At 40.9% G+C, this 25,395-nt stretch overlaps 1 protein-coding gene across 1 annotated transcript in view; it reads left to right on the top strand.

The window, feature by feature from the left end:
- Positions 1 to 25,188, top strand: part of LOC146977706 (LIM homeobox transcription factor 1-beta-like) — a 46,620-nt gene extending 21,432 nt beyond the window's left edge. Inside the window, exons 3-8 of the mRNA XM_085792458.1 lie at positions 18,108 to 18,340; positions 18,433 to 18,608; positions 19,141 to 19,218; positions 21,544 to 21,610; positions 23,855 to 24,022; positions 24,147 to 25,188. Of these exons, the coding sequence (XP_085648584.1) occupies positions 18,108 to 18,340; positions 18,433 to 18,608; positions 19,141 to 19,218; positions 21,544 to 21,610; positions 23,855 to 24,022; positions 24,147 to 24,304 (880 nt within the window). The 3' untranslated portion in view covers positions 24,305 to 25,188. The remainder of the gene's footprint in view (positions 1 to 18,107; positions 18,341 to 18,432; positions 18,609 to 19,140; positions 19,219 to 21,543; positions 21,611 to 23,854; positions 24,023 to 24,146) is intronic.
- Positions 25,189 to 25,395: the final 207 nt, after the last annotated feature.

Below are 25,395 nucleotides of genomic sequence, written 5' to 3'. Positions count from 1 at the left end.
TAGCAGAGATCATTGTCAAGTCACCTCAGGCTTTTTTTTTATCACCCATACCACAATGTACACAGAGAGAGAACCTGAGAACCTGACTAGTGACTCTAAGCCCAGGAGGTGAGGAACCCCAGACAGAGATAAACACAAGTACCAGAGGCTGCATGTTGGAGCAGGATCCACACACTCTCCTCTCTTTTTGAACTTTGGTCTTTTTTTCTGTTGTGGTTAAAAGTCTAGACATCATCACAATCAGTCCACACACACAGACACACACACACACACACACACACACACACACACACTTCCTCCTCCATCCTTATGAGGACACTCACTGACATCATTCACTCCCTGGCCCCTCTCTCACCTCCAGCATCACAACTCCGTGCCAAACCCAAAGCCTCACCGCAACCCTAGACCCAAACCTGAATGTGAGTTTAATGAGTGTGTGTGTGTGGTTGAGTGAATGGATACAGTTTATTTTCTTTCTTTTTTTTTTTATGAGAGACAGCAAATTTCGGTGTGTTGAACATGCAATGCCAATAAAGGCATTCTGACTCCGATTCTGAAACCTAAACCAATCTAATTTCCCAATGTATAAAAAGTTTAAGCAGCTGTTCAACACTACTTTCTACTACAATTATCAGATTTTCTGGTTTTATTCATTATTCTTCATGTTTCATTTAAGTAAACAAGACTTAACATGTGTTTAACAACAATCTGAACCACTACTACTAACTACTTAAAAGTAACAAAAAGCAGGTTTTATTTTCACCCTAAAAACAATACAAACACTTAAATTGTTAAAAAAAGAAAAAAGAAATAAAAGAAAATGAAATAAAGCCGCTGTGGGAACCTTCCCTCTGTGTGTGGGCAGAGCAGAGAACAGACAACACCATTGCTCTTTTTAAGACTCATTAAACAACCCAATAAACTATCTGTTCTGGAGATCCTACAAATGTCTGCTGCATCTGATTTGCATTTCTTCTTTCTCCGACCTGAGGATCTCCTGAGGACCTCTGGGCTGTTGGTTCCCCCTCCTTCTCTTTGACTCTCTCTGTGTGCGACTTGGCATCAGCGTTGGTTGTGCTTTGTTGCCAAGAGAAGACAATTCCCACTTCAGATCCCTCCTTGTCCTCTTCACTGCTCCATTCAGCTGCTGGAACGGTGGAAAACACAATCGTCCTCACCTGCTGTTTCATCAGGGGAGGAGCTGCTGTTGTGCATGGTGCACTTAAGGAAGAACTGTCAGTATGGGCACATGCACTGTAGGAAATAAAGGTGCACAAACATGCAGTCACCAAGAACTTATTTAGGAACACATGTGCACCTGTGTGTTGATGCAGTAATCAAATCAGCCAATCACATGGCAGCATGTAAAAAAAAAAAACCTTAGACCCATATCTGGTTTGAACCAACAACCAAAGCCTCCAATGAGCAGCAGCAGCAGCAGCAGCCGCTCTGTGTTGATGAGGTCAGAGGAGAGGACTGACTGGTTGGAGCTACAGTCACTCAGATAAACACTGTTTACAACGGTGGTGAGAACATGTCCAACCTACAACTACAGAGCCCACATCAGGTTCCACTTGTCACCAAGAGCAGAAACGTGAGGCTGCAGTGGACACACACTCACCAACACTGTCAACTGGTGACTGTGAGGTCAGTGAACCTCAGTGACCTCTCAGGTCTCCAGACCTGAGTCCAGTAACTTGGATGTTCAGCTGACAGATCTGCAGAAATGATGTGATGGTGTCATGTCAACATGGAACAGGGGCGGGTCCAGAGGCACAGAGGATCTTTTATTGGCCACATTGAATCTTTCACCTTGTAAAGAAGATGCCTCTGACCTTTTCACTTTCCACTTGTCAATATTAAAGTTATAGTCAATCAATAATCAACTCTATCTTGTAAATAAGAAGTCTTGCAGAATAAGCAACACAACACATTTTCAAAGTGAACAGAAATATCTTATACTCTTAGCCAGTAGTTAGAGCTCAACTCTGTACAATAAACATCTCAGTGTTTTGTGTAACAGTTGGTCAATGTAGAATAACCAGAACAAGCATGACTCAAATTACACAATTTTCTATATTTACTATACAGAACACTATGTTTGCTGTACCAAGTTGATTAAGAGCCTACAATGAACCTAGCAGTGGTAAAGCACTTTACACAGTGATGGACATTACCACAGATCAGTGACCATTGGGGGGGCACACAGGGTGCCCAATCAGATTGCAGGGGGGGCGGGTGCCCCCCTGTGCCACCATGGAAGACCCACCCCTGCAGAGGAAAGTTTCAACATCTGGTGCATCCATGACACAAAGAACTGAAGAACTACTTTCTTGTAGTGTGGTGTTCCTCCTCATATTTTATGCTCAGTTTACAGTTTTTACTATTCTGGGTTATATTTTAATTCTTAAAATTGTACGTTTTTATGCGGTTTTTATTTTCCAGTTCTTACTGTTATATCTTTTGTCTTTATGTAAAGCACATTGAGTTGCCCCCTGGTATGAAGTTCCTTGTGTGCATAAAAGTGCATAAAATGTGCTGAGGAATTTATATACATGCAATGAACACATATACACACAAACATGCACACACACTTCTTAAGAGAGGATTTACCCACCTCATGCAGGGTGTCCTCCACCGCTTTATCACAGCCAAGATTTAATATCACGTATAGCCTGCCAACAACTGCCATGGCAACCAGCACTTCCCCACAATGCAATTTTTTCCACTGTCTCTATGCTCTAATGTGCAGTGTCTCCTTTCACTCTGTTTTATGCATCTATTTGACAACAAATGCATTCATGTCAGTTCAGTTCATGTTTACTAAGGCCTCCACGGTGCCAAATCATATCAAGGCACTTTTTCAAGGTTAGGTCAAGAGGTCAACCAGCAGGTCCCACAGAGAGCAACAAAGAAACCTGCCAGTCTCAGGGTGGGGGGTGTTGGCCTGCATGGACTGGTGGGGTTGAGAGGACACAACCAAATAAACAAACATGCTACACCAAAAACAAACTGTATGTAGTGTGACAAAAGTGGTGATGAACACAGCTACACACTTATTCAGCACTGTGTGACTTTTCAAATTATTGTTGGATAAGTTACCAGATGGTCAGATGTGTTGTAAAATATGGGAACAAAAATACATGTAAAACACAATCAGACAGTGTAAATCACAAATTTAAACCGACATATTATTCATGTGTAGGAATTGCTTGCCTTTGCTGTCTGCACCTCTCCCATAATGAGTCTACTATGTAGAGCAGTAATCCACACATCAAACCAACTGAAAAACACAACTCATTCTGTTTTAAACTGGTTCACAATGTTAAAACTTTCATGAACCTTTCATTATTGTTAATTGTTTTATTGCTGGAGCTGGTGCAGAAAGCACAAGGCATTTCACTGCACATTGTACCCGGTATGATTGTGTACGTGACCAATAAAATTTGAATTTGAACATGAATATTTGTATAATTGATCAATTGTATTGTATTGAATCAGCTTCCATTTTATTCCATTCCATATTTATCCGTTAGTCCCATCCAATAACCAATACTCCGACTGACACCAAAACAGTAGTAATTGTAAACTGAGAAACAAAAGGGCACAAAACAGAGGATATTTCACCTCACCCAACATCAGTGCTGCACATGAGGTTCATGTTGGCTGAATGTGTCCATCCACTCAGACAGGTTCAAACATCTGCAGGACATTTTGATTACCCCTGGAAATGTGCAATTAAAAGCTGGTAATGGAAACATTTACATTTCGAAAAACCTCTCAAATATCGCCAAAACATATTACGCTTGAAAGTTCTCCTAATCCTTCATTGGCATGACGGTGAGTAGAAAATTGGTGAATTACAGTACCCCTTTAATAAAACTTTGTGTTAGGTACAATCATTCAACTCAGTCTGATAATAACATGTCTGTGTGAAAAACTGAACAATAGTTCCTTTTGTTACAGTCGCGAGACTAGACTTTACAAGAATTATGGCTCATTTGCAAAACACCTGCGAGTAGGAATTGTACTTTTTCAAAATTTTAGAAATATCGCTTTTATTTTGCGAAAACTTGCAATGGAAAGGCAGAGCAGAGGCTGCTGTAGAAGCAGGTTGATGCTGAGTTTGGTTGTCCACATACTTTTGGTCATGACACTCTTCTTTTTCTATGAACCTGCCTCACCCTCATTTCACCAAATCCCTCCTCCTCCTCCTCCTCCTCCTCCCTCTTCCTCACCTCTGGGGGTGCAGTGAAAGTCCAGAAGGTGAATGAATGAGTGGCTGAGATCATTTCCCTGCTGAGAAACATGTTGAAGTGAGTCCCCAGAGAATCCCGAGGCCTTCTTCTGACTTCTTGAGCTTTGGCTGAGCAAACAGCACATCCCCACTCCGAGAATCCGGCTTTTATTTCCCTCTGCCTCCTTCACAGCCATCTTTTAATTACTCCTACTAATTAAAACTCCAACAAGCTGCCAGCCCCCAAGCCAACACCCACCCACCAGCCTCCTTCAGGTCACTCAGCTCCCCGAGGAGGGAGAGCAAACAAGAGAACAGTGAAGGAACACACACATTCTGTTTTTCCTGCTTCATCCTTTCTCAACTCCTCTTATCCACTTTAATCCTGCACCTCTTTATGGTTGTTAAGCCACTGGAGCAGTGTGGAAGCATAGGGCGCAGGGCCAGGGGGGTCAGGGAGGCTCCTCCAAAGAGGCTGCCCCTAACAGTGGTGGTCCAGGTCCTCGCTGAAACGAACCACTGAGCGCTGTTGGAACAAAAGTTCACTGGCACTGAAAGCTGCACCAAACAAGAGTTTAAAACAAACAAGACTAAAAGTCTACAGCCTCGGCAGAAGTGGTTTGTTAAAGTCTACAGCCTCACTAGCAGCTCTTTGAAGCTGAAGGCTCAAAAGACCCACATGTCTGAGTCAGAACCAACAGCAGATCCTTGATGTTTTAAAACTTTAGCAGCCATAGAATTCAAAACGTGTAAGTTTGTCCTGAGGGGAAGTCGTTAAAACTTTAAGATTTGTCCCAGTGGGAGCATGAATCTCATTTTTTTGTATCTCTATATATTTGTAACTGGTGTTTAGTGTTGTGTTACATGTGAACTCACTTTTCAAAACACAGTTACAAAATGATTTACAATTAAGATTTTAATAAAAGTACACACTTAAAATCGGGAAATGCCTTACAATAAAAATAAGTTTTGAGACTTCAAGACTTAAAAATGGACAGATCTTGTTGCCTCTGATCTCTGGAGAAAACAAGAACACAATGGTTCATAAGAGGTTAGAAGGTCAGAGATGTAGTCTGGAGCGAGGCTGCTTCAAATCTATCACCAGAGACAAACAGTGAGCCAGCGTAAAGACGCTGCAGTGTTTTCTGATTAATGCAGGGGAGAAAAGTGTTAAAGCATGTTCAACTGTTTCTGCATAGACTGTAATATCAGTCTAATTCGAACAAAAAAGTGAGAGAAAAAAAAAGATTGCACAAGCTTTGTGATGATGATGACAAGTTGCCAACACCAACAGTCGGACTGGGCTTCATCTCAGAACCAGTTAGACAAGTGATCTAAGAAAAATAAGTCACATTCAATAAACACACAATACAAAAAAAAATCTAAATACTAAATGGTCAACATCTAATAGATGTTTCATGTAGAATCTAGGAGTAACCCAACAAGAGAAATCAAAAGGCATCAGGAACACAGAGAACTAGAACAGGGGTAGTCACAAAAATGTACCCACAATTATAGTGTATATGACATCATCGAGATGCACATTTATTAAGTATTGCAAAATCAATCGTAATGATATTGTTACAAAACATTGGTCGAATGGTCATAGGAGCAAAGGGAAAAAGGTGCAGTGAGAAGGTTGGTGTAGGAGAGCAATGTTTGATTTCCATGGGAAACTACTGTAGCAGTGAAGCTGTTTGTTTTATCCTTCAACCACATCATTATTACAGTAACCATGACAACAAAGATCGTGAAATGTTGAGGAAGTACTTAACTGACGTGATGATCTTTTCCTAGACCTAACCACGTAGTTTTAGTGCCTAAACATAATCAAGCCATGACCATTATTATGGTAATTACCACTTTAAGAGACATGAGTTGTTGCAGTGCTAAATGGTTGTACAGTATATGTTGGAGGATGCCATTTAATGCTTAAAAGTTGATGAGGAGTATTTTAAAATCAATCCGGAGGCAGTGTAGGTTTGTTAGAACCATAGTGATGTGTTCATATGGGTTAATGCCAGTGAACATCTGTGAAGTTGCATTCTGTACTACACTGTAGTTGGTGAAAGGAGCTGTGACTGGTGCCAGCATGAAGAGCACTGCAGTAATGAAGGTGTAGGATAATAAAAGGGTGTTGAGGTTATGGTTTGAAATGGGACATGGGAAATATCACTACAGTACATTAAAGGGGAACTATGCAAGTCCAGATGCTTTTCCGCTCTTTTGCTAACCCTCTTCCTGACCATGTGTATTTGTTTTCAACGAAGTTGGTGAGAAAGCAATCCATGGAGTGGTGGATAACGATATTTATCGTATACAGTCTTACAATGTGTACACCGTAAAAAATAAAGGGCTGTGAAAACTCAAAAATTCTAGGTAACTGGCTGCAATAGATTTTTGCGTTTTGAGTCCAACTAAAACTCTCAAGTTTTGAATAAAACCACATAAAGTTAAGCCAACAAATTATCTTTTGTTGAGATAACTTGTAAATTAACTTAAAGATAACTTCAAATTTTGAGTTTTTTAAACACTTAAAATTTAGTAGTCTCAACTTATTATTTTTGTTTCAGATAAGTTACCTTTCAAATGCATCAAAACTCAAAAAATTCAAGTTGTACTTATAAATACTCTCAAGTTGTGGCAACTAAAACAACAAATAATACAAATACAAATAATACTAGTTAAGTAAAACATCTTTATTTAAACATTTAATGCAATATTCCAGCAAATATGATTAAATCTATCTAGTGCAAGTACTGTACACTGCACCCACAAACAAAAAGATGCAGACTGGTGTGGCCAAACTTGTTAAAAGAGTCCAAACCACAACACAGTCAAAAAGCACTACAGCAACACCACAGCAATGCTGTTAACAGTTTGAAGCGAGGCCGGTGCACCATCCACGAACACGGTGAGCACTCCCATTTGGACCCCTTTTTTGTTTGTCTGTCTTCTGGATCGGTGTCCTGTTGAAAGCAGAAATTCAACCAAATTCAATATAAACACTGTTAAGATAACTAAACACCTATGTCAGCGTGTAATTTTAAATTTGTGTCTCAGCCTGAGTAAACCTGTAGTGTACAGTTACTGTGCTATACAGTTTTTTTGCCTGTGAATTCTAATTGCTATTCATCCCTGTAACAAGCTACAAGTCATTTATCTAACATCACAATAGTCTGAAGCTGTTCAATGGCGGTAAAAATGAAACATCAGGTAACTAGCCTTGTTGGCTAACTCTGCCCCACTTACAGATTTCTTTTAACTCTGTTGATTAGTGGTGCACTGTCCCTATGAAATAAACTAATAAATGAAATGAAATATCCTAAATAGTTTTTCTCTGTGCTACTCTGGTCAGAGCGGCGTCCCAAGCAACAGTGTGCTACACTAAGCAGCGGTCTGGCAACGGACTGCAGGAATTATTCTTCTGTTGTTGTTGCCTACAATGATCAAATAGATTGTGGTATTCTGGTAAAACCTCCATATTCAACCTTAAATTAAATGGCTGGTTAAATAAATTACTTGTGTTCCAGGGAGAAAGGAGGCTCTCAGCCATTAAGCTGGGTTACGCTACTGTAGGTGGAAGGCAAAAATATATGGGGCGTTGGTGATTAATACGGTTTTTTGGGAGCTACAATCCAAGGTGTGGATATTTCATCTTTTCTATATTCTAAAGCAATATGGCATAGAGAATTATATGTGCATGATAATTAATGTGCACTCATGGTTGACCAAAAATAAAAACAGACATTCTGTACTCACCAGGCGTTTCAGGAAAAGTGTCTCTGAAATCTGAGGTCTAGACATGCTCTGCTTTGATGCATTGTGATGTCTGGAAATTGGACACAGGAAAGCCATAGGACATTTGGTTAAAAACAGTGCAGCTGAGATTAATTTGTGACTATTTAAACTTAGGTCTTATATTGGGGTGGCATCCATCAAATTTGGAACGAACCGGGAAGAGGACAGACAGATTTAATTTTTTTCAGGACAATAATCGCATTTCGGGGCTTCAATACAAGAGGGACATTAGCACTATGGAGGTATTTGGATGTTTTTTGGTGTGTCTTTTTGTTACGAAGACAGTTGGTATCCATTTGCAACCGTTATATGGACATGCACTGCTATGCCAAGACCCCCTGTAACTCAGAGAAGCGACAGATTAAAACTCTGAAACTTCTCCCAGCCCTTAGTCGACACAAGGAGAGAAATTTCAATTTTTGGGTGAACTATCCCTTTAAGGGCTTGCTCAGGTAACCCTGAACCATAATCAAAAATACATGATATTTATAAACATGAATTCACCTGTTCATCAAGAACAGCCAAGCGTCTCTCCCTGTCTTGTCCCTTTTCCTGGCACGGCTGCTCTAAATGTCCACAACAGTTCCTTGGTTACACATCAGAACTTGCTGCAAATCTGAAATAAACAAAAAACAGCACACATTAATCCAACCGAATCAGTTCACATGGATTTTCTCTTAAGTAGTCAGTTTCTGAATACCTTTATTGGCAAGGTGCTGAATTACTCGTTGTATAAGGCAAGCAATAGTTCTGTGATATAAAATTAGTTAGCAACTTTTTCACACACATTTTCTTACCTGTTCCTTAAAGACACAGGGCAGGCCATCTCTCCTGGATTTCTGTGACCATGGGCTGCACCTCAAATCTTCTCCTGTCAGTCCACCAGACAATTAACAACAATTAATGTCATATATATTCATGTTTACATGACACCCAATTGTAAAAATGAGTCTCTAAAGTAACATTAAACTTTAACATCAGAGGCACACATAAGCAGTATACCAGTTATTTGTAGCACTGCTCATTGTGTTTAATAAATGAGCTCCAGTTCCACTGTAGCCGCACTAACGGAGCTAACAGAGCTAACGGAGCTAACAGAGCTAACGGAGCTAACAGAGCTAACTGGTAAACAATTAACATCTACAACTCTCTTTAGCCGTGAGGGGGACAATAAATATATAATAATGTATAATCTGCACACGTGAACCCTGACTTTTAGTACCATATTGAGCAAAATACTCACCTTGAGAGTAAGAAGTGTAAGAGATGTCGGCAGCACATGCCAGCAGTGTCGTTGTGGTGGAACCCCTGCAGATATGCATTGGAGACCCCAGTTCTTGTTGTCTCAACTTCTAGAACTTGTCCTGACCTCAAATGCACAGTTTTGAGGTTTGCTAACTCAAGTTATTAAGTTAGGCCAACTTTAGCCAAAAAACTTGAAAAAGATAGTTGAAATAAATAATGTTTATTAGTTTACAACACAACTCAATGTTTTTTGTTTAGTCAGCTGAAAAAATATGGTAAGGCCAACAACTTTAAGTTTTCATTTTTAGAGTGTATATTTGTGTAGTCTTATCTGTCATAAACAAGAGATTATGGGTTACAGGGCGTGTTTGTGTCACGATTCCGCAGAAATGAGAGCTGGGACATGGGTCAGAGGCTTTGATCTTGCAAGATTGGTTTTCGGCCAAAAGGCAGAGAGCCTCCATACTCAGTAACAAGTTACAAGTCATTTATTTAACCATCCCTCTGAAGCTGTTTAATTAAGGTAAAAATGTAGCATAGTTAAGCAAAAAATCCAGCATAGTTCTTCTTTAAAGCAGAAGTAAGTGATATATTTGTGTTAATATAAGTCTTAAATAGTTATATCTTCCGACAGCAATCACTTACATAGAGTGTTTGGACTGAAACACGGGTCTGTCAGTCCCTCTGCTCTGCTCTGAGCCGAAGAGAAAACATTTATCGTATCCTACAGTTTTTATCCAATGAGGAGAGAGAACGGCATGCAGGGCTGTGTGTGCAGCCAAGGAACGCCATGAATGTGGCGACGTAGGGACGAGGACTGTTATGGTGCGTTCAAGGAAACTCGTATTTTTCCGACCGTGAAGTGGTACCAGTTCGATCTGGTACGAGTTCACCGGTCGGAAGTTACGAGTGGTCGTTATAGTGACTTTCACCGGTAAAACAGGTCGGAAAAACACGAGTGGGTTGCCTGGAACGCTACAAAGTCGTAAGTTGTGACTTGAAGCTGTAATTTACGATTTCAAAAGCCTGCCTGGAACGCAGCATTAGCGAAAACGACCGGACCACTTACTTCTGCTTTAAGGCTACAAACCAACAGAGCCATAACAACAGTTGTTCCACTGGTACATTCAAAAAGAATATCTGTTGTAGTGAATGAAGCTGTAATTGTCCAGAGAGAGAGAGAGGACTCTTGGAAGTCTCTCAGTTCATTTAATGACACTTTTACAAAACACTGCATCTGACTCTTAGTATATCAGGAAACACTGTTTTATGTGCGTGTGCCTCTGTTGAAATGTGTGCAGTGATGTGATGATGCCACTTGGTTCATAAAACCGGTTTGAGTAAGGACATAGATCATGAGGCGACTGCCTCTCCTGAATGATTTAGTGTGGTGTGACTTCTACAGCCAAGTGTTTATGTAATGAATCCATTAGGTTTGTTCTTGTTGTGCCGGATGGAATCAGGATTTCTGGACCCAACAAGAGCAGAGCTGCTACAGTTCACTGATTTATCTGGCAGTGTAATCTAAGAGCAGTGAACTGCAGTGACTGATATGGTCATAAGTGAGAAAACATGACACTACATTCAGTTCATAGAGTTGGCTCATTGTGAGACATTGAAAGTGTCCAGCATTACTCAGAAATAATAAAAGCATCACGCAGCTGATCGCTGTGTCCTTTAAAGGACACCAGTGAGTAGGAGCTCAGACACCAGTACTGTACCATCACCTCATACTCATTTGTATTCATTTCTCAGTCTAAGATGTATGTATTTCTCTAATCCAGCAGTAAAATAGCTATATTCTTATCAAATCAATAATTAGAAGCTACTTCAAAGACACAGTGGTCCGTGCTGTGCAGCCAGCTGTTGTTAGGTCAGTGTGTTCTGGTGTGTGGATGTGGATCTTGTACTCTGCCGTCTGATGGTAAACAGAGCTGTTCTGTAACTGTATGTAATCTGTTGTCAGCCAATTGTGTGTTTAGTCATCTGTGTGATCATAAATAAAGTGATTGTGATCTTCATCGTCTCCCTCTTATGGCACATGTGCTCCAGGATCACAGTGACCACAAACACACTGTGATGTCACTGTTTGCGATACACAAACTGCATTTAGAGCTGTTACTGCGATACTGTAATTCATCATCGGAGATGTTTTCTGTTATTTTGTCATCGTCGCTCTTTGTCTCTGCATTTTTTGGTTTAATATTTATTAATTTATCATTCTGTTTGTTTTTGAACTGGCTTTATTTAAAGCAGATATAATACACAACAGCTTGACACTGTACTGTAATTCTCTTTTTTTAAGATTATAATAACCGCTTCAGCTCTGTGTGGGTCCATGTGTCAGCCATGTGTGTTCAGTTATCCTGAACCAAAGGCTTCTGCATCATTATAAAAGCCATGCAGCTGACCAGCCAACCAACCCTGTCTCCTAGAAATCATATTTAGTGCTAAATAAACTGCAACAGTCAATATCAGTATTGTGTAATTGTTGCAGTCTAGATAGAGGGCAGCTGATACTGTGTGTAAGCATACAGTACAGCGGTCAAAGGGAAGCACATAGTGGATACACAGAATTGTGCAGTGTTGAGTCCAGGCTTTAGACAGTGTCCTGGTCCTGGTTCTGACTCAGACTCAGCAACCTGTTTCCACTTTTACATCTTGGCTGGTTTCCCTCCTCCTGTGTGCCACCTGTCCCTCTCACAAGGAGTTATATCCCATTGTACACTATTGCAATAGTTATACATGGTATACGTAATGTAGGAACAATAATAATATTGTACCAATAGTGCATCAGAGTTGTCTGTCTCTCTATAGTATATAATTTATGTATATAGTGTATATATGTGTGTATATACAGAGAGTGTATGTATATACAAAATGCTCTTAATAAGCCAAATCATATTTAATGAGGAAGAAAGATTATAAATAAATATAAATAAAAGAAACACTGCTGCAATTGAAAATTGGGATTATTCCACCAATTTTGATTTCTAAACTCTTCCTAAGTTTAAAAAGTAGTGTTGTGTTGTTTTAAAATGAATATGAACTTTCTTTGCATTGTACAAGGTCTGAAAACACCAAATTCTTTTGTTATTTTGACCTGTTGCCATTTTCTGCAAATAAATGCTCTAAATGACAATATTTTTATTTCCAATTTGGGAGAAATTTTGTCAGTAGGTTATAGAATGAAACAAAAGTGTTCATTTTACTCAAACACATATGAATAGTAAAACCAGAGGAACTGATCATTTTGAAGTGGCCTCTTAATTTTTTCCAGAGCTGTATATATATGTTGATAATTTATAGAATAACAATGAAATGTTGTTGTTCTGTTGCTATTCAAGTTTGAACCACTTTCTGCTGCCTCAAAACAACAGTGCACCAACATTGTACATGACCACAGCGACCGCACCACACAGATCCACAACAGTTGAGTCTCTCTTTACATCAACTATAAAATGTAACAGACTTTTATTAGAGGCAGCTCTTTAACTCCGTCTGTTTAGTCATTGTCAGTACGAAGCCTCGTCACTGGCGACTTCTTTCCCTCCTTCCCTCCCCCCTGCTCTCTCTGCTCTGTGTATCTAGTATTTAGCCCACAGCTACTGCAAAGCACTCAGTTCAGCATCAGTCCAGCCACAAACCAGATTTATAGCCAGTCTGAAAGTCTAAACCTAGGGACAAACAGCTCAATTGCCAACACTTACAGCTGCAAACATCTGCTCAGTAAAACCCATCTGAACCAGAAACTTATGGAAATGTGATCAGTCAGTCAATCAGTCAGTCAGTCAGTCAGTCATTCAGTCAGTCAGTCAGTCAGAGACATTTCAGACTGTAACACTGGTTGTGCATCATTGTCTCTGATTATCTGAGAGTCAGACAGTGTGAGGATATCGGTGGTGAAGCAGCTCTGGGCTTCAAAACTGCTCTTCAGAAACTTCAGAAACTACTCCATCTTTGTTTACAGTTGAAAGTTGGTTTACACATACAGAACGTTGAATCTTGAGAGCATGTTCATATTTCACTCAGTTATAATACATATGGCCACGATTCATAAAAAGTGGTTTTGAACAACCCACAAACACACTTCTGAAATGACACGTCTCTGTCTCTGTCTCTTACACTCTGTGCGTCACTGTGTGACTGACGGCTTCTGACACGCAGGCACAGAGGTGGAGAGAGGAGATGGAGGGAGGTGGACGACAGTGAAAGAGCTCTTGAATAGAGGAGGGTGGTCAGAGGAGGAGGAGGAGGAGGAGGAGGTGTGCAGCTGTTCAAACACTGAGCCTTTCTGTACCTGCCTTGGATCTACCTCCCTCCTTTAACCCTGCTCCACATTCAGCAGCACTACAGAGTGTAGAGCTGCTCTCTGCTGCTGCTGGAGGAGATGTAGTGATGAGAGTAGAGAGACTGAACCAGAGAAAGCTGAGAGTTATAAAACTAAGATGTGAAGGTGCATGTTGCTGGCGATGTCACTGGCAGAAGAGCTCCCAAAAAATTGATTGCCAAAAAATTACGTTTTCAAAATATTATATTCTATCAGCTTTTGTAGCCATTTTATTTTGCACATAGAATAAATGTGAAAAAAAAATTGTTGAGACACCTGGCTAAAATAAAACACTTGGGTTAAAGCGAAATGTGATGACGTGAGTGTGACTGCTTTGTTGTGACATCACAAAGTCACAGACATCGTGATAGCTGGTTTAAAGGCTCCATTTGTGAAAAACAGACTGTGTGTAGTTTTCTATGGATTGAGGCTGTGATACTTTCATTGTATTAATAAAGAACCTATAGAGCTGCTTTATGATCACACTACACATGGAAATCTACCTTTACATTGCATGGGACCTTTAATTAGATGAATTTGATGGTTTTCTCGTTGATAATATTTATCAGTTTATGCCAGATGCCATGAATCTTTCTGAAAGACTTTGTGACCTGATCCTGAATTATCTTCCCTCAGGCAACTGCAGAGCAGATTACAAAGTCTGTTGAGTGCTCCAATGTCCCACAAGGAAGAAATTTAGATTTTATGATCTCTTGGTCAAACTGTATAATTTTAATTATATGTTCCTTTTCTGGCTTTTTGAAAATCTGTCAGTTTCCATCAGTGCCAGCATGAAGTGTGACCAATGTGCAATCCTGGAGAGAGATGCAGAAAAGAAAGTATCTCTTTACTTCATAGACCCCCATTCTGCATGCGCGCGGACACACACACACACACACACACACACACACACACACACACACACACACACACACACTGTTAACTCATCCAAAAAAGACCCTGAACACAAATCTCTCCCTCTCTTTTGTTCCCTGTTCATCTTTTCTCTCTCCTTGGCTTCTATCATCTCTCTCTCTGTCTGGGAAGTTTTCTCACTTTCTCTCTGAGCTGTCAGGAGGAAGAATGTGTCTATAGAGATCTGTGCTGGCTGCGGTTTCTCCTTGAGTCCCCGTCTTGGCTCCGGTCGCTGCTCCAAAGCTTACGGTCATCATACTAATGCTATAGACCTAATCCACACACAGCTCCCTCTGTGAGACCAGACAACAGGACGTCACCCTGAGTGCAGATGATGAAACGGATGCATTTGGACGATGTCTCTGATATGTCACAGTGCACCTACAGCACTTCTACATCTATGCACTTATTTCTATACTGTTCATGGGCTGCAGACCTTGGCTGCATGTGACAGTGTTGTAACTTTAACTTCAAAAACATTGCAACCAGATCAAATTATTACACTTGCAAACTATCACACAAAGATGAGACGATTGCAGTGAATGTGTTTGGGCAAACGAGTGCTCATGATGCGATGTGGTCAGCTTAGGGACAGGAGCAGGACTATGGACTGGCTGGTTCAGGTCTGAGTTTGAGACTCAAACTTTGAGCGGAGGTTATAGCAAGCTGGAGGACAGCCAGTTGGACCACAGTCTGGGAGGAGGCCAAGTTAATTTTTTTTTTTTTTCAGGTGAAGTTTTTTTTTTCTTTCAGGAGACCATGGTTTGTTGGCGCCAAATGACGTGAACTCAGTTCAGATATGAAAGGAGTGAAGTGAAATTACTCTCCTGCCGCCACTGACATTTTACTAACCCGTTATTTTCTCCCCACTTTAAAATTCTATTATATCAATTATTTCTCCTTATCATGATTTAGTGTAGCATTTAAAACCATTCACCTTGTGGTCTAATTAGCTGGGACTGACTCTTGGCCTATTTCATGGTACCTTCAATAAATAGAAAAAAGGGTTATGGGCAAATAAATCAAGCATCTTGAATTTGTCAAAGTGGACCAGATTCAGAGGAGACTGGTTCAGTCATATACTCCCTCATCTAACAGCATCCACTTCCTTGTTCTAAAGATCATGTATTTCCTCATTAGGTGGTTGTGGAGAGCGGTTGGAAAATTGTCCCTGTTCTTTCAATCTGAGCCCTGTGTGGGCCCATTACTACATCAAACAGCCCCTCACATGCTGGGAGCATGAAACGGTTAAAAATTAGTGTTAAGTAAGAGCTCATGAATTTAGCCTGAACACATCTGGCTTCCTTTTTGGTTTCTGGCTTTGCAGCGTACAGTAATGATACACAGTACAGTGTATGCAGGGTGAAAACTGTGGTGGTTTGCCAGCTTTTCCTTTATTTATCTCACAGAAGACTGAGAGTTCCTGCCAATGCACTCTCCCTTTATTTGTGTTGTCACCAGCTCTTTGTCTTTTCTGATGAGGACGTGCCAACCCAGCGCTGGAGCGGCACAGTCACAACTCACAAGTTCATGATCTCGTACAAGGCTAGTTGAAGCAAAGTTTAGAAACAAGACACCCCATTTTGGCCTATCTGTGTCACATGGGTTTCTCCTCTACCTTGCCCCTTTAGTAGACTAGCATTGACTCCAATGGGAGAAGTGAACGTGAGCACAGATTAGCCAATGGTTGATTCTTTCGCCCCATCAGTTTTCACAAGCCACATATCTTCTGAACATTTTGACATGAAAATGGTAAATTTCAGATGGACAATTTCAGATGTAACGGCCTCTCTAACTAATTTTTGTAATGCTAGCTATATACCGTAGGCTATAGCCTAAAGAGGCTCATTTTATATTTCAGACACATAGTCCGTATGACAATTAAGAAAATTAAACGACAGACAAAGAATGGGAGGAAGTACATACTTATCCATAAGTTACCATTGCCATTAAAAATATTTTCATATACACAAATCCATAGGCTACATAAAGCACATGAGTCAGCATTTAGGCTATAAGAAAGGGTCAAGCTAACATGCCAGTGCATTCGAAGCGTGGATGTGAACCGGTTGTTATGATGGTATTTTCAGACACATCCAGTCGACACATAAAATTAAACATTAGCTCCCGTGACAGTGCCTGACATGTTGGTACATTATAGATGACACAAACAGCTGACTGGCACTGCAGCCTCATGGCATCATTATACCACTCAGCCTCTGCATACTTTGGCTAGGGCAGGCATGTCCAAACTCTTCCACAAAGGGCCGTGTGGCTGCAGGTTTTTATCCATGTTCACAACACACAAGGTTGGGGTAGGGGTGACCACGCCCACTTAGGAGACAGGAAGTGTATAGCCTACCATTTCATATCATTCTTGAGTAGTATCCATCCATGGTTTTCAAGTAGTAGAACAGCTGTTAATGAAACCTTGCAAGCATCAAACTTTATTCCTTTACTCACAAACACCTGTCTCCAGAGATGGAAACAAACACCAGCAACCTGTGTCAACTCTTGTCACAATTTCATATTTTATTGTACTGATGTTAGCATGCTAACCAGCTAGCTCTGGCCCTTTCTCCTAACTTACTGAAATGGACTCAGTGTAGCTTCAAGTCTGTCCTGAACCCACAGCAGCTCAGAGGACTCATTATAACCTTTTACTCTACGAACCCCATGGTAGCTGAAGCCACCGCCCACTCCTAGCAATGAAACTTACAAATAGCTCCTTAAGTAGCCAGAATGATAAAGTTGTAATAAAAAGGAGTGATTAAAACAACAGAAAAACTGGGAGAGGTCAGTGGTGGAGGAATTATTCAGGTCATTTAACAGAATTACCAATTAAACAAAAAATAAAAATGCTTTAAAGGGACAACGAGGAGTTTTGGAAAAGCGAAGCGTTTTCACACTACATTTATGAGCCTCCGCGCGCACCGTAAAATTCTTTGTCTGGCGCAAGATGGACTCATGTTTTCATTCATCAATAATTAAAGTCAGAGGTTCAAAGACGTTCAGTTACCGTCGTAGTTCCGACCATAAACGGCGATTCAGCTGCGTTATTCTCATGACTCGCCACGAAGGAAACGCTGGTCGGCTCGACCAGCATTTCCGCCACCACTAATAATAACAAAATAACGATAGAGACAGAACGATATATTTATCGAAAATGGGCCCATTAACGAGTGTGGGTAGCGGAGATTCATCCACATTAACGTGAGACTTTTTTATAACCGAATAGAAACTCCTCGTTGTCCCTTTAATACTCCTTCTGAGGTGATCAAGTCAAATGTATTTATATTGCGCCAATTCATCACGATTATCTTCCTGTTGAAGTAGAGCAGGTCTATTCATAGTCATTTAATAGGCTACTAAAATAATTTATAAACTATAAACTTTATATTAGGAGAGTGAAAAATAGGTTGTATTAGTAGCCTATAATAACAGCAGCGTTAAAAGGTCATATTATTATATATTCATTTTCATGAGTGATATAATAGGCCTATGTGAATGTCTCTCTGTGCGTGTCTGCTTACAGTACAGTTAACTCAGCACTGTTAACTCTCCTCCCTGTGTCCACAGATTGTTTGCCACTAAGTGCAGTGGCTGTCTGGAGAAGATAGCACCCACAGAGCTGGTAATGCGAGCTCTGGAGAGTGTTTACCACCTCAGCTGCTTCTACTGCTGCGTCTGCGAGCGCCGGCTGTGCAAAGGAGACGAGTTTGTTTTGAAAGAAGGTCAGCTGCTGTGTAAGAGCGACTATGAGAGGGAGAGGGAGCTGCTCAGTTCAGTCAGCCCAGACAACTCTGACTCAGGTAACTTTGGTTTCTATACAGGACAACTACAAACCCAGTGAATCTGACAACATATACAGACAATCTGACTGTTTTCTTGTGCCTGGTGATAGATAAGAGTGAGGATGAAGATGTGAATGTGAAGTCAGAGAAGAGCCCTGCGGGAGGAAAAGGCAGCGATGATGGCAAAGACCCCCGCAGGCCCAAACGACCACGCACCATCCTCACCACCCAGCAGAGGAGAGCCTTCAAGGCCTCCTTCGAGGTCTCCTCCAAACCCTGCAGAAAGGTCAGTGTAGTGAGATATTCCAAAGCTTTGCTTCCTGGCAAGATGACAGAGAAACTCCACTACGTCTTCACATTGAACATAGTTGTTTGCTGCTTTATTGGAGCCTTTTTATCTCAGGGAGATAACTTCTAATGAGGTCATTTTGTATTCAGCAATCAGTTCTCCATCACTTTTTCCCATTACTACTTCTGCTTTTCTCCATGGTATATTTTGTCAAGAGAGGTGTCTACCTAATGCACCAAGTATTGATTGGATATTTTATAAATGGAAATGCAGGTAGGACACAGTGTGTTCTCTCTGACTTGTTCTTTGACTGTCCTGAAGCAACCGTTGACTTGATTGAAGGTGAATATTAAAGGTATTTTGGTATTTTCAGATTAGATCTCAGGGGTTTAATGGACTCAATTCTAATAAAACTCTGACATTATCTAAGTGCAAAGGCTGCCTGACATTTGTAACACAGACATTAGACAGATGCTGTTAGTGTGTAATACAGGCTGATGAGTGTGGGACTGTGCTGTGTGACTTGCAGGTGAGAGAGACACTGGCTGCAGAGACAGGACTCAGCGTTCGTGTGGTCCAGGTCTGGTTCCAGAACCAGAGGGCAAAGGTCAGTAGCAACAACCTGTCAACACTCACTCTGCATATTAATGCAATGTGGCGCTAGCATCATTAATGACTGGTAAGGGTTTTTAAACATCGCATGCCAGTCTTATTGCACCTCTGAGGTGAGTGACTTGGCGACGAAGACTAGGTTAACAGACAGGAAGCTAACAGACAGCAGGTAACTAAACACTGACAGCAGGCACGCTAACAGGAATGAGACTCCACAGCATGAACAGCAAATTGAGACATGAACATACGATCTGTCATCTGAGTGGTAAAAAAAAAAAAAATCTGGAATAAATACAGAGACGAAAATCAGGCAAATGAGGAACAGGTGTGTAGGTGGGCGGAGAAGCTTGGGGTTGGGAATGGGAAACAGACACAGTATATCCAAAAATAATCTGTCTATAATATATGACTATCAATCAGTGCATGACAATAGAATAAATGTTAATAAGTTTTATATTTAAAGGACAAGTCTGACAATATCAATAAATCTGCCAAGCCAAGCCAACAATAAGTGATTCCTTCTTTTTCTTCCTTCCACATCACTGAGTCTCTTCACTGAATCAAATGCCATGTTAATTACCAATAACAAGCACTAGCATAGTTCCAGTTCCCAAAAGCACTGTCCTTTTGCACCCAAATACTATCCAAGCACCAAATATGGATTCTTTTAAAAGTAATTTTCTCTAAATGATGTTATTGTTCACCAGTGTTCTGTTCACCCGAGCTCCAGGTGAATGTCACAAAGTGAGTGGGCAGCATCACCTCCTATGTTCAGCTACAGAGAGCGTCCATCAGTGAGGGGGATCAGAGAATCCACACATACTTAAAGGGATAGTTCAACATTTTGGCAAATTGGCCCATTGCCATAATCCCTATAGTTAGGGATAGAGTAGGTTTGTTACTTTTAATTGTCGGTGCAAGCTGTTTTTAGAACAGCGGAGCAGAGCCGCAAGCTGCTCAGAGCTACGCTATGGAGGCTCATGGAATTTCTTGGTTTCCCTCATCAAAATCATCAAATACACAGAGTTGTTTTAGAGGCAACTGCTAAGACTGCTTGCTGAAAAATTGCCCCCGACGGGAACACGCATCAGCAGTTTTGCATGAATTTACCTCTAAAACAACTCTATCTCATAACGTTCCGTTATTATTTCATAGCGTGGTGAATGTGCAGGTCACAACTTGTCCATGACAGCGATTTGGAGTTGTTGGATTGTGTATTTGATGTGTTTGACCAAGAAATCCCATGAGCCTCCATAGTGTAGCTCTGAGCAGCTCACGGCTCTGCTCCACTGTTCTAAAAATAGCTTACACCGACAATTAAAGGTAACGAACCCTATAGGGATTATGGCAATGGGCCAATTTGCCAAAATGTTGAACTAACCTTTTAATATGCTTCACATCAGAGAAGTTAGTGACTTTTTCAGTGTTGCAGTTCTGTTGTTGTAGATGTAAAACAGAATGAGAGCTAAGACACAGCCCTGTGGGAGCCCTGTGTTTAGGATCCTGCAGGAAGGTTTTAATCCAAAGCAGCGGTTCTGCTACAACCTGCAGTCCAGTGAGAGAGTGAAAGGGATGGATACAGATCTAGTGAATAAATAAAATGAGAGGAGTTTAAGCTTTTGTCACAGTGTCAGGTACACATCCTCAACCCCACACTTTCAACTTTATCCGTAACCCAGATGGATCACACATTTATGTGATCCAGCACGGAGCCTTTAACTCCACTCCAAATTCATTATTTGCATTTCCTTTTTTATGTAGTGGATCTATACACATATTTTTCACTGTCATGTATCATATCATGAAGGTGCATTGTGGAGATACATTTTTCTAGTAATCACAATGACCTTGGGTCTATATTTGATTTAATGGCCATAATATTCAAATAAGTCAAAGCACATTTTTTAGTTGCAGCAAAGACACGATTGAATTCTACATACTGTAATACCTCAGGCTTAAAATGATTATAACATTAATACAATTCCCACTGTACAGCCAGAATAAGACTCAGGTGCTGGTTGGTCACAGAAGTTTTAAAAATAAACCACCTCACACTGAAATACACTGAAATACATTTGCTGAAGTTTAAAATATTATACTTAATCTTTTAAATATTTATGTTGTCATTTAATATTTCAAATATTTAATGCACTGGTTTGAAATTAACATAACATTTAATACTTTAGCATCATTATTTTATTCATGCAACATCTCAAATATAACTGAATTGTCAAGTGAGCTCTTTGACATTTTGGTTGTTTGTGTGTTTCCTGGTCTTGAGCCGCACACTGAGCTATTTTCTGTGTTTATTTATTTACAGATGAAGAAGCTAGCCCGCAGGCAGCAGCAACAGCAGGAGCAACACAGCAGCCAAAGGCTAGGCCAAGGTGAGGATTTATCATCTGTGTGTGTTGACTGTGCTGGTTAGCTCCTCGGCTGCTCTCTCCTCCAGTGTTACAGGAGGAAGCGCACCAGTGACGTCTATCTGTAATCTGTCCGTCACAACTTGGTAATTGGTAATTGATGAATTATTTGGCAAAAGAGCTTAAAATATTAAATTTATTACGGGAACAACAAACAGAGGAGAGTCACTCGGCAAACACTCCCAGTTTTGTGGGCTTTAGCGTGAGTCCCACACTCTGAAGCCAGAGCCACGTCTCTGCTGGTAAATAAGAGCTGTAAAAGTGGGAGCCACGGTTCTCTCTGCAGCACAGCTCGTGGTGGCTAGCAGGCTTATTGCCACTGTGGTCTCACAGCAGATACGAGCAGACAGTATAGATAAGTGTCTCAGTGCTTTGGCAAGCACTGCCTCTATCTGTTCGGGGACTTCCAGTGTGTCAATATTGACATAGCAGCCGGGTTTATTATAGTGGAAGCTGCTGCTGTTAACCAAATGAGCAAAGCAAACCGGCAAATGGAGGTTGTTTGAAGTTGATGTTATAGGAGGAGATGAGGCGTTGACAAGTGAGGCATCTCCACAATCGTACAGTCAGTTATGATTATGCATTTACACTATACATTATGTTTAAATAAGAATGTATTTGATGCGTAATGATGATTGGTAATGTGTAGAAAAGGCGTGGGGGGGAGCATGTGTGGGGATGTTTGGTGTTCAAAGCTCTAGGGAACAAGAGAATCCTCTTTTCTGCTGCTTTGGGGTATTTACAGATTATATATGATCATGCAGGCAAGAAGGCCTTTAGAGTCTGTCCATGAGACAAAGGAATGAAATAAATCAATGAAACTGTGAAAGCAACACAGTGTGAAAAGGCCCAAAAGGCCCATTTGCGGTCATTTCAGAAATGGGGATCAAATCCAGATGAGACACTTTTGGCCCTTGTTGTTCAATGGTCTTAATGCTGAGACAAAGCATTGAACCACAAGTGCTGAGTTACACATGTTTTGAAAAGAAAACTGAGTATTTAGCTCTTCACCTGAGCCTTTAAAGAGAAACTAAGGATTTCTCCCGTGGCTATGCTACATTTTTACCTTAATTAAAAAGCTCCGGAGTAATTGTGATAGTTAACTAGATGACTTGTGACTTGTTACGAGTGAGAATGGAGGCTCTCTGTCTTCACTTGGCGTCTCATGGCTGAAAATCAACCTTGCAACATCAGTGTAGTATCTGGCCACCCCCCCCAGTGTCCCAGCTCTCGTCTCTGCACACAGCGACACAAACACGCTCCGTAACCCGTAATCTTTTGTTCATGACAGTTAAGGCACAGATATACACCTTGTAACATCTTATATGTTATATAACGTTATCCTCCACTCCATGGATTGATTTCTCTCTGGCTTTGTTGTAAACAAATGCACATGACCATGCGGAGGGTTAGCAACACAGAGGAAAAGTGGCCAGACTTGCATAGTTCCCCTTTAACTGGCTCTGATATTTTGCACTTTCTGCACTGCTCTGCACTTCTGTTTTGATTTCTCATTTTACGCATTGTCTTTGATTTAACATCAATGCATGTATTTAATGTTCATGTCATGTGTTTTCATGTAAAGAACTTGGTGCATAAAATGTCTTTGTTATAAAGCAACGATATGATAATACTAAGATATTGCGTCCATGATAATGGTGTGGACAGACAGCTTAAACACTGACTGACTGTCACTGACACAGAGCTGTGAAATGAAATATCATCCTAACATCCCAGAGCACAGCATTTACTGACCTGAGCCAGAAGCCAGAAGAAGTTGTAGGATACAAGGAAAGTTTTCTCCTCGGCTTACAGCAGAGCAGAGTGACTGACAGACCCGTGTTTCAGACCAAACACTCTATATAAGTGATTGCTGTTGGAAGATATAACTATTTAAGACTTATATTAACACAAATATTCCGCTTACTTCTGCTTTAATTTTTCATTGAACTATTTTAATTAATACTTGCTTCTAATTATTTCACAAACTACAGTATTTATACGCATTGAAAATTTTGCACATGATAATGCATTTTATTCTCAAGCACTGCTGTATGTCCATTTTTACTGCTGTACCTGTGATTATTGTTACTTGTTTGTTGTTGTCAGTCCTGTTTTGTCATTATGCACCTTAATACCTAAGACATATTTCCCTTAATGGGATAATAAAGCACATCTTATCTTATCTTATCTTATCTTATCTTACAGAGGTGATGACAGGTTGTATGGAGGGTCTGCTCAGCTCCTACTCAGGACCTCTACCTCCGAACCAGCCTCAGCACCTGGTAACCATGGAGCCCAGTGGCTACAACATTGACCCCTTCCAGCAGGGCCTCACCCCGCCACAGATGCCTGGTGACCACATGAACCCGTACGGTGAGCGTCACACTCTGTATGGTGAACGAGGACCAGAGTCTGAGCTCAGATCTCAACTGTGAATCCAAAGTTAGATAATTTTCCGTTGTGTTTGACCTCCTCATATCTTCTCCACTCTGTTCAGGTACCGACTCCTTTATCCATGACATGGACAGCGACACCTCCCTGACGAGTCTAAATGACTGCTTCATGACCGCCACGGACACGGGCTCCTTGCAGGCCCGGGTGGGGAACCCCATCGACCGTCTGTACTCAATGCAGAGGTCCTACTTTGCCTCCTGAGATCCTGGCTTTACAGTCGGTCCCGCCCCACCCATCATCACACCACCTCGGGCCGTGAGGGGTGAGCACACGGGTGCAGACACACAACAAAAGGCCGCAAGGATGTCCTGCAAGACATCGATCAGGAAGCAGGACCCAATCCACCAAACAAACCTGACTGACCTCCGCCAGCCAAAGGAAAGGGAAAACTTGAAACCGCAGTACGAGCGCCTGTCGTAACCTCCAGCTGTCAGTGTGTGTGTGTGTTGGGGGGGTGGGAGGGGTTCGGTGCTGTAGACCTTTAATCTGAGTGCATTTTGTTGGAGAGACAGCTGTCAACATTTGTACAAATACCACAGGAAAAATGTTCATTATGAAAAGTGGGACTAAAGAAAAACATTAGACTCCATGGTCCTCTATAGGTAACACAGTTTAGATCAGTTATTATTGTTGTTAGTTGTTTTTAATGGGACGATTAAGGAAACATAGTGATGTCATTCTAGCTACAGTAAGCAGCCAACTGGTTAATCAATACCTGTTACTGAGCTGATACAGGATACTGTTGTATATGTAAATACTGTTCTTCAGATGCATCCAGCGTCACACGTTAGGACGGACAGCAGTTTATTTATTCCCCACCAACGCGCTGGTGTGCAATAAATCAGAAGATTCTATTTAAAAACTATGACAATATGACAATCCCAATGTGATGTACAAAACACCACCTTAATCCACTGATTACTTTGTTGGTGATATTTATCACAGTGTTTGTGTTGGTTTACTGAGTGTGTAAATTAGTATGTCTTTGCTATTTATTTTTTCATCGAGATCGTCTGGAATGCATTTTTAATTTCTTAACTTAACAAAAGTGTCGGTACTTCAAATAAAGAAAAATGCATTCTCTTGAATACATGTTGTCTGGTCTGTCTGTACCCTATACGTTCGTACTGTATGGAAAGAGGAAAATTATTTAGATTGTAAACAATAGAATAAATCAGTCAAAGAATGAGGAGAAAAAGGATGACAGGAATTCGCAAGAATTAGTTTTGCCTTCAAGTCTGTAACCCTCTGAGATGTTCGTCAACACCTAGGCAGCTCCCCCATCACCATGA

This window comes from Trachurus japonicus, chromosome 12 (genome assembly GCF_045865225.1).
Source record: "Trachurus japonicus isolate A0001 chromosome 12, Traja_1.0".
NCBI lineage: Eukaryota > Metazoa > Chordata > Actinopteri > Carangiformes > Carangidae > Trachurus > Trachurus japonicus.
Note: the sequence above shows the minus strand (reverse complement) of the source record. Positions and strands in the feature narration are given on the sequence as shown.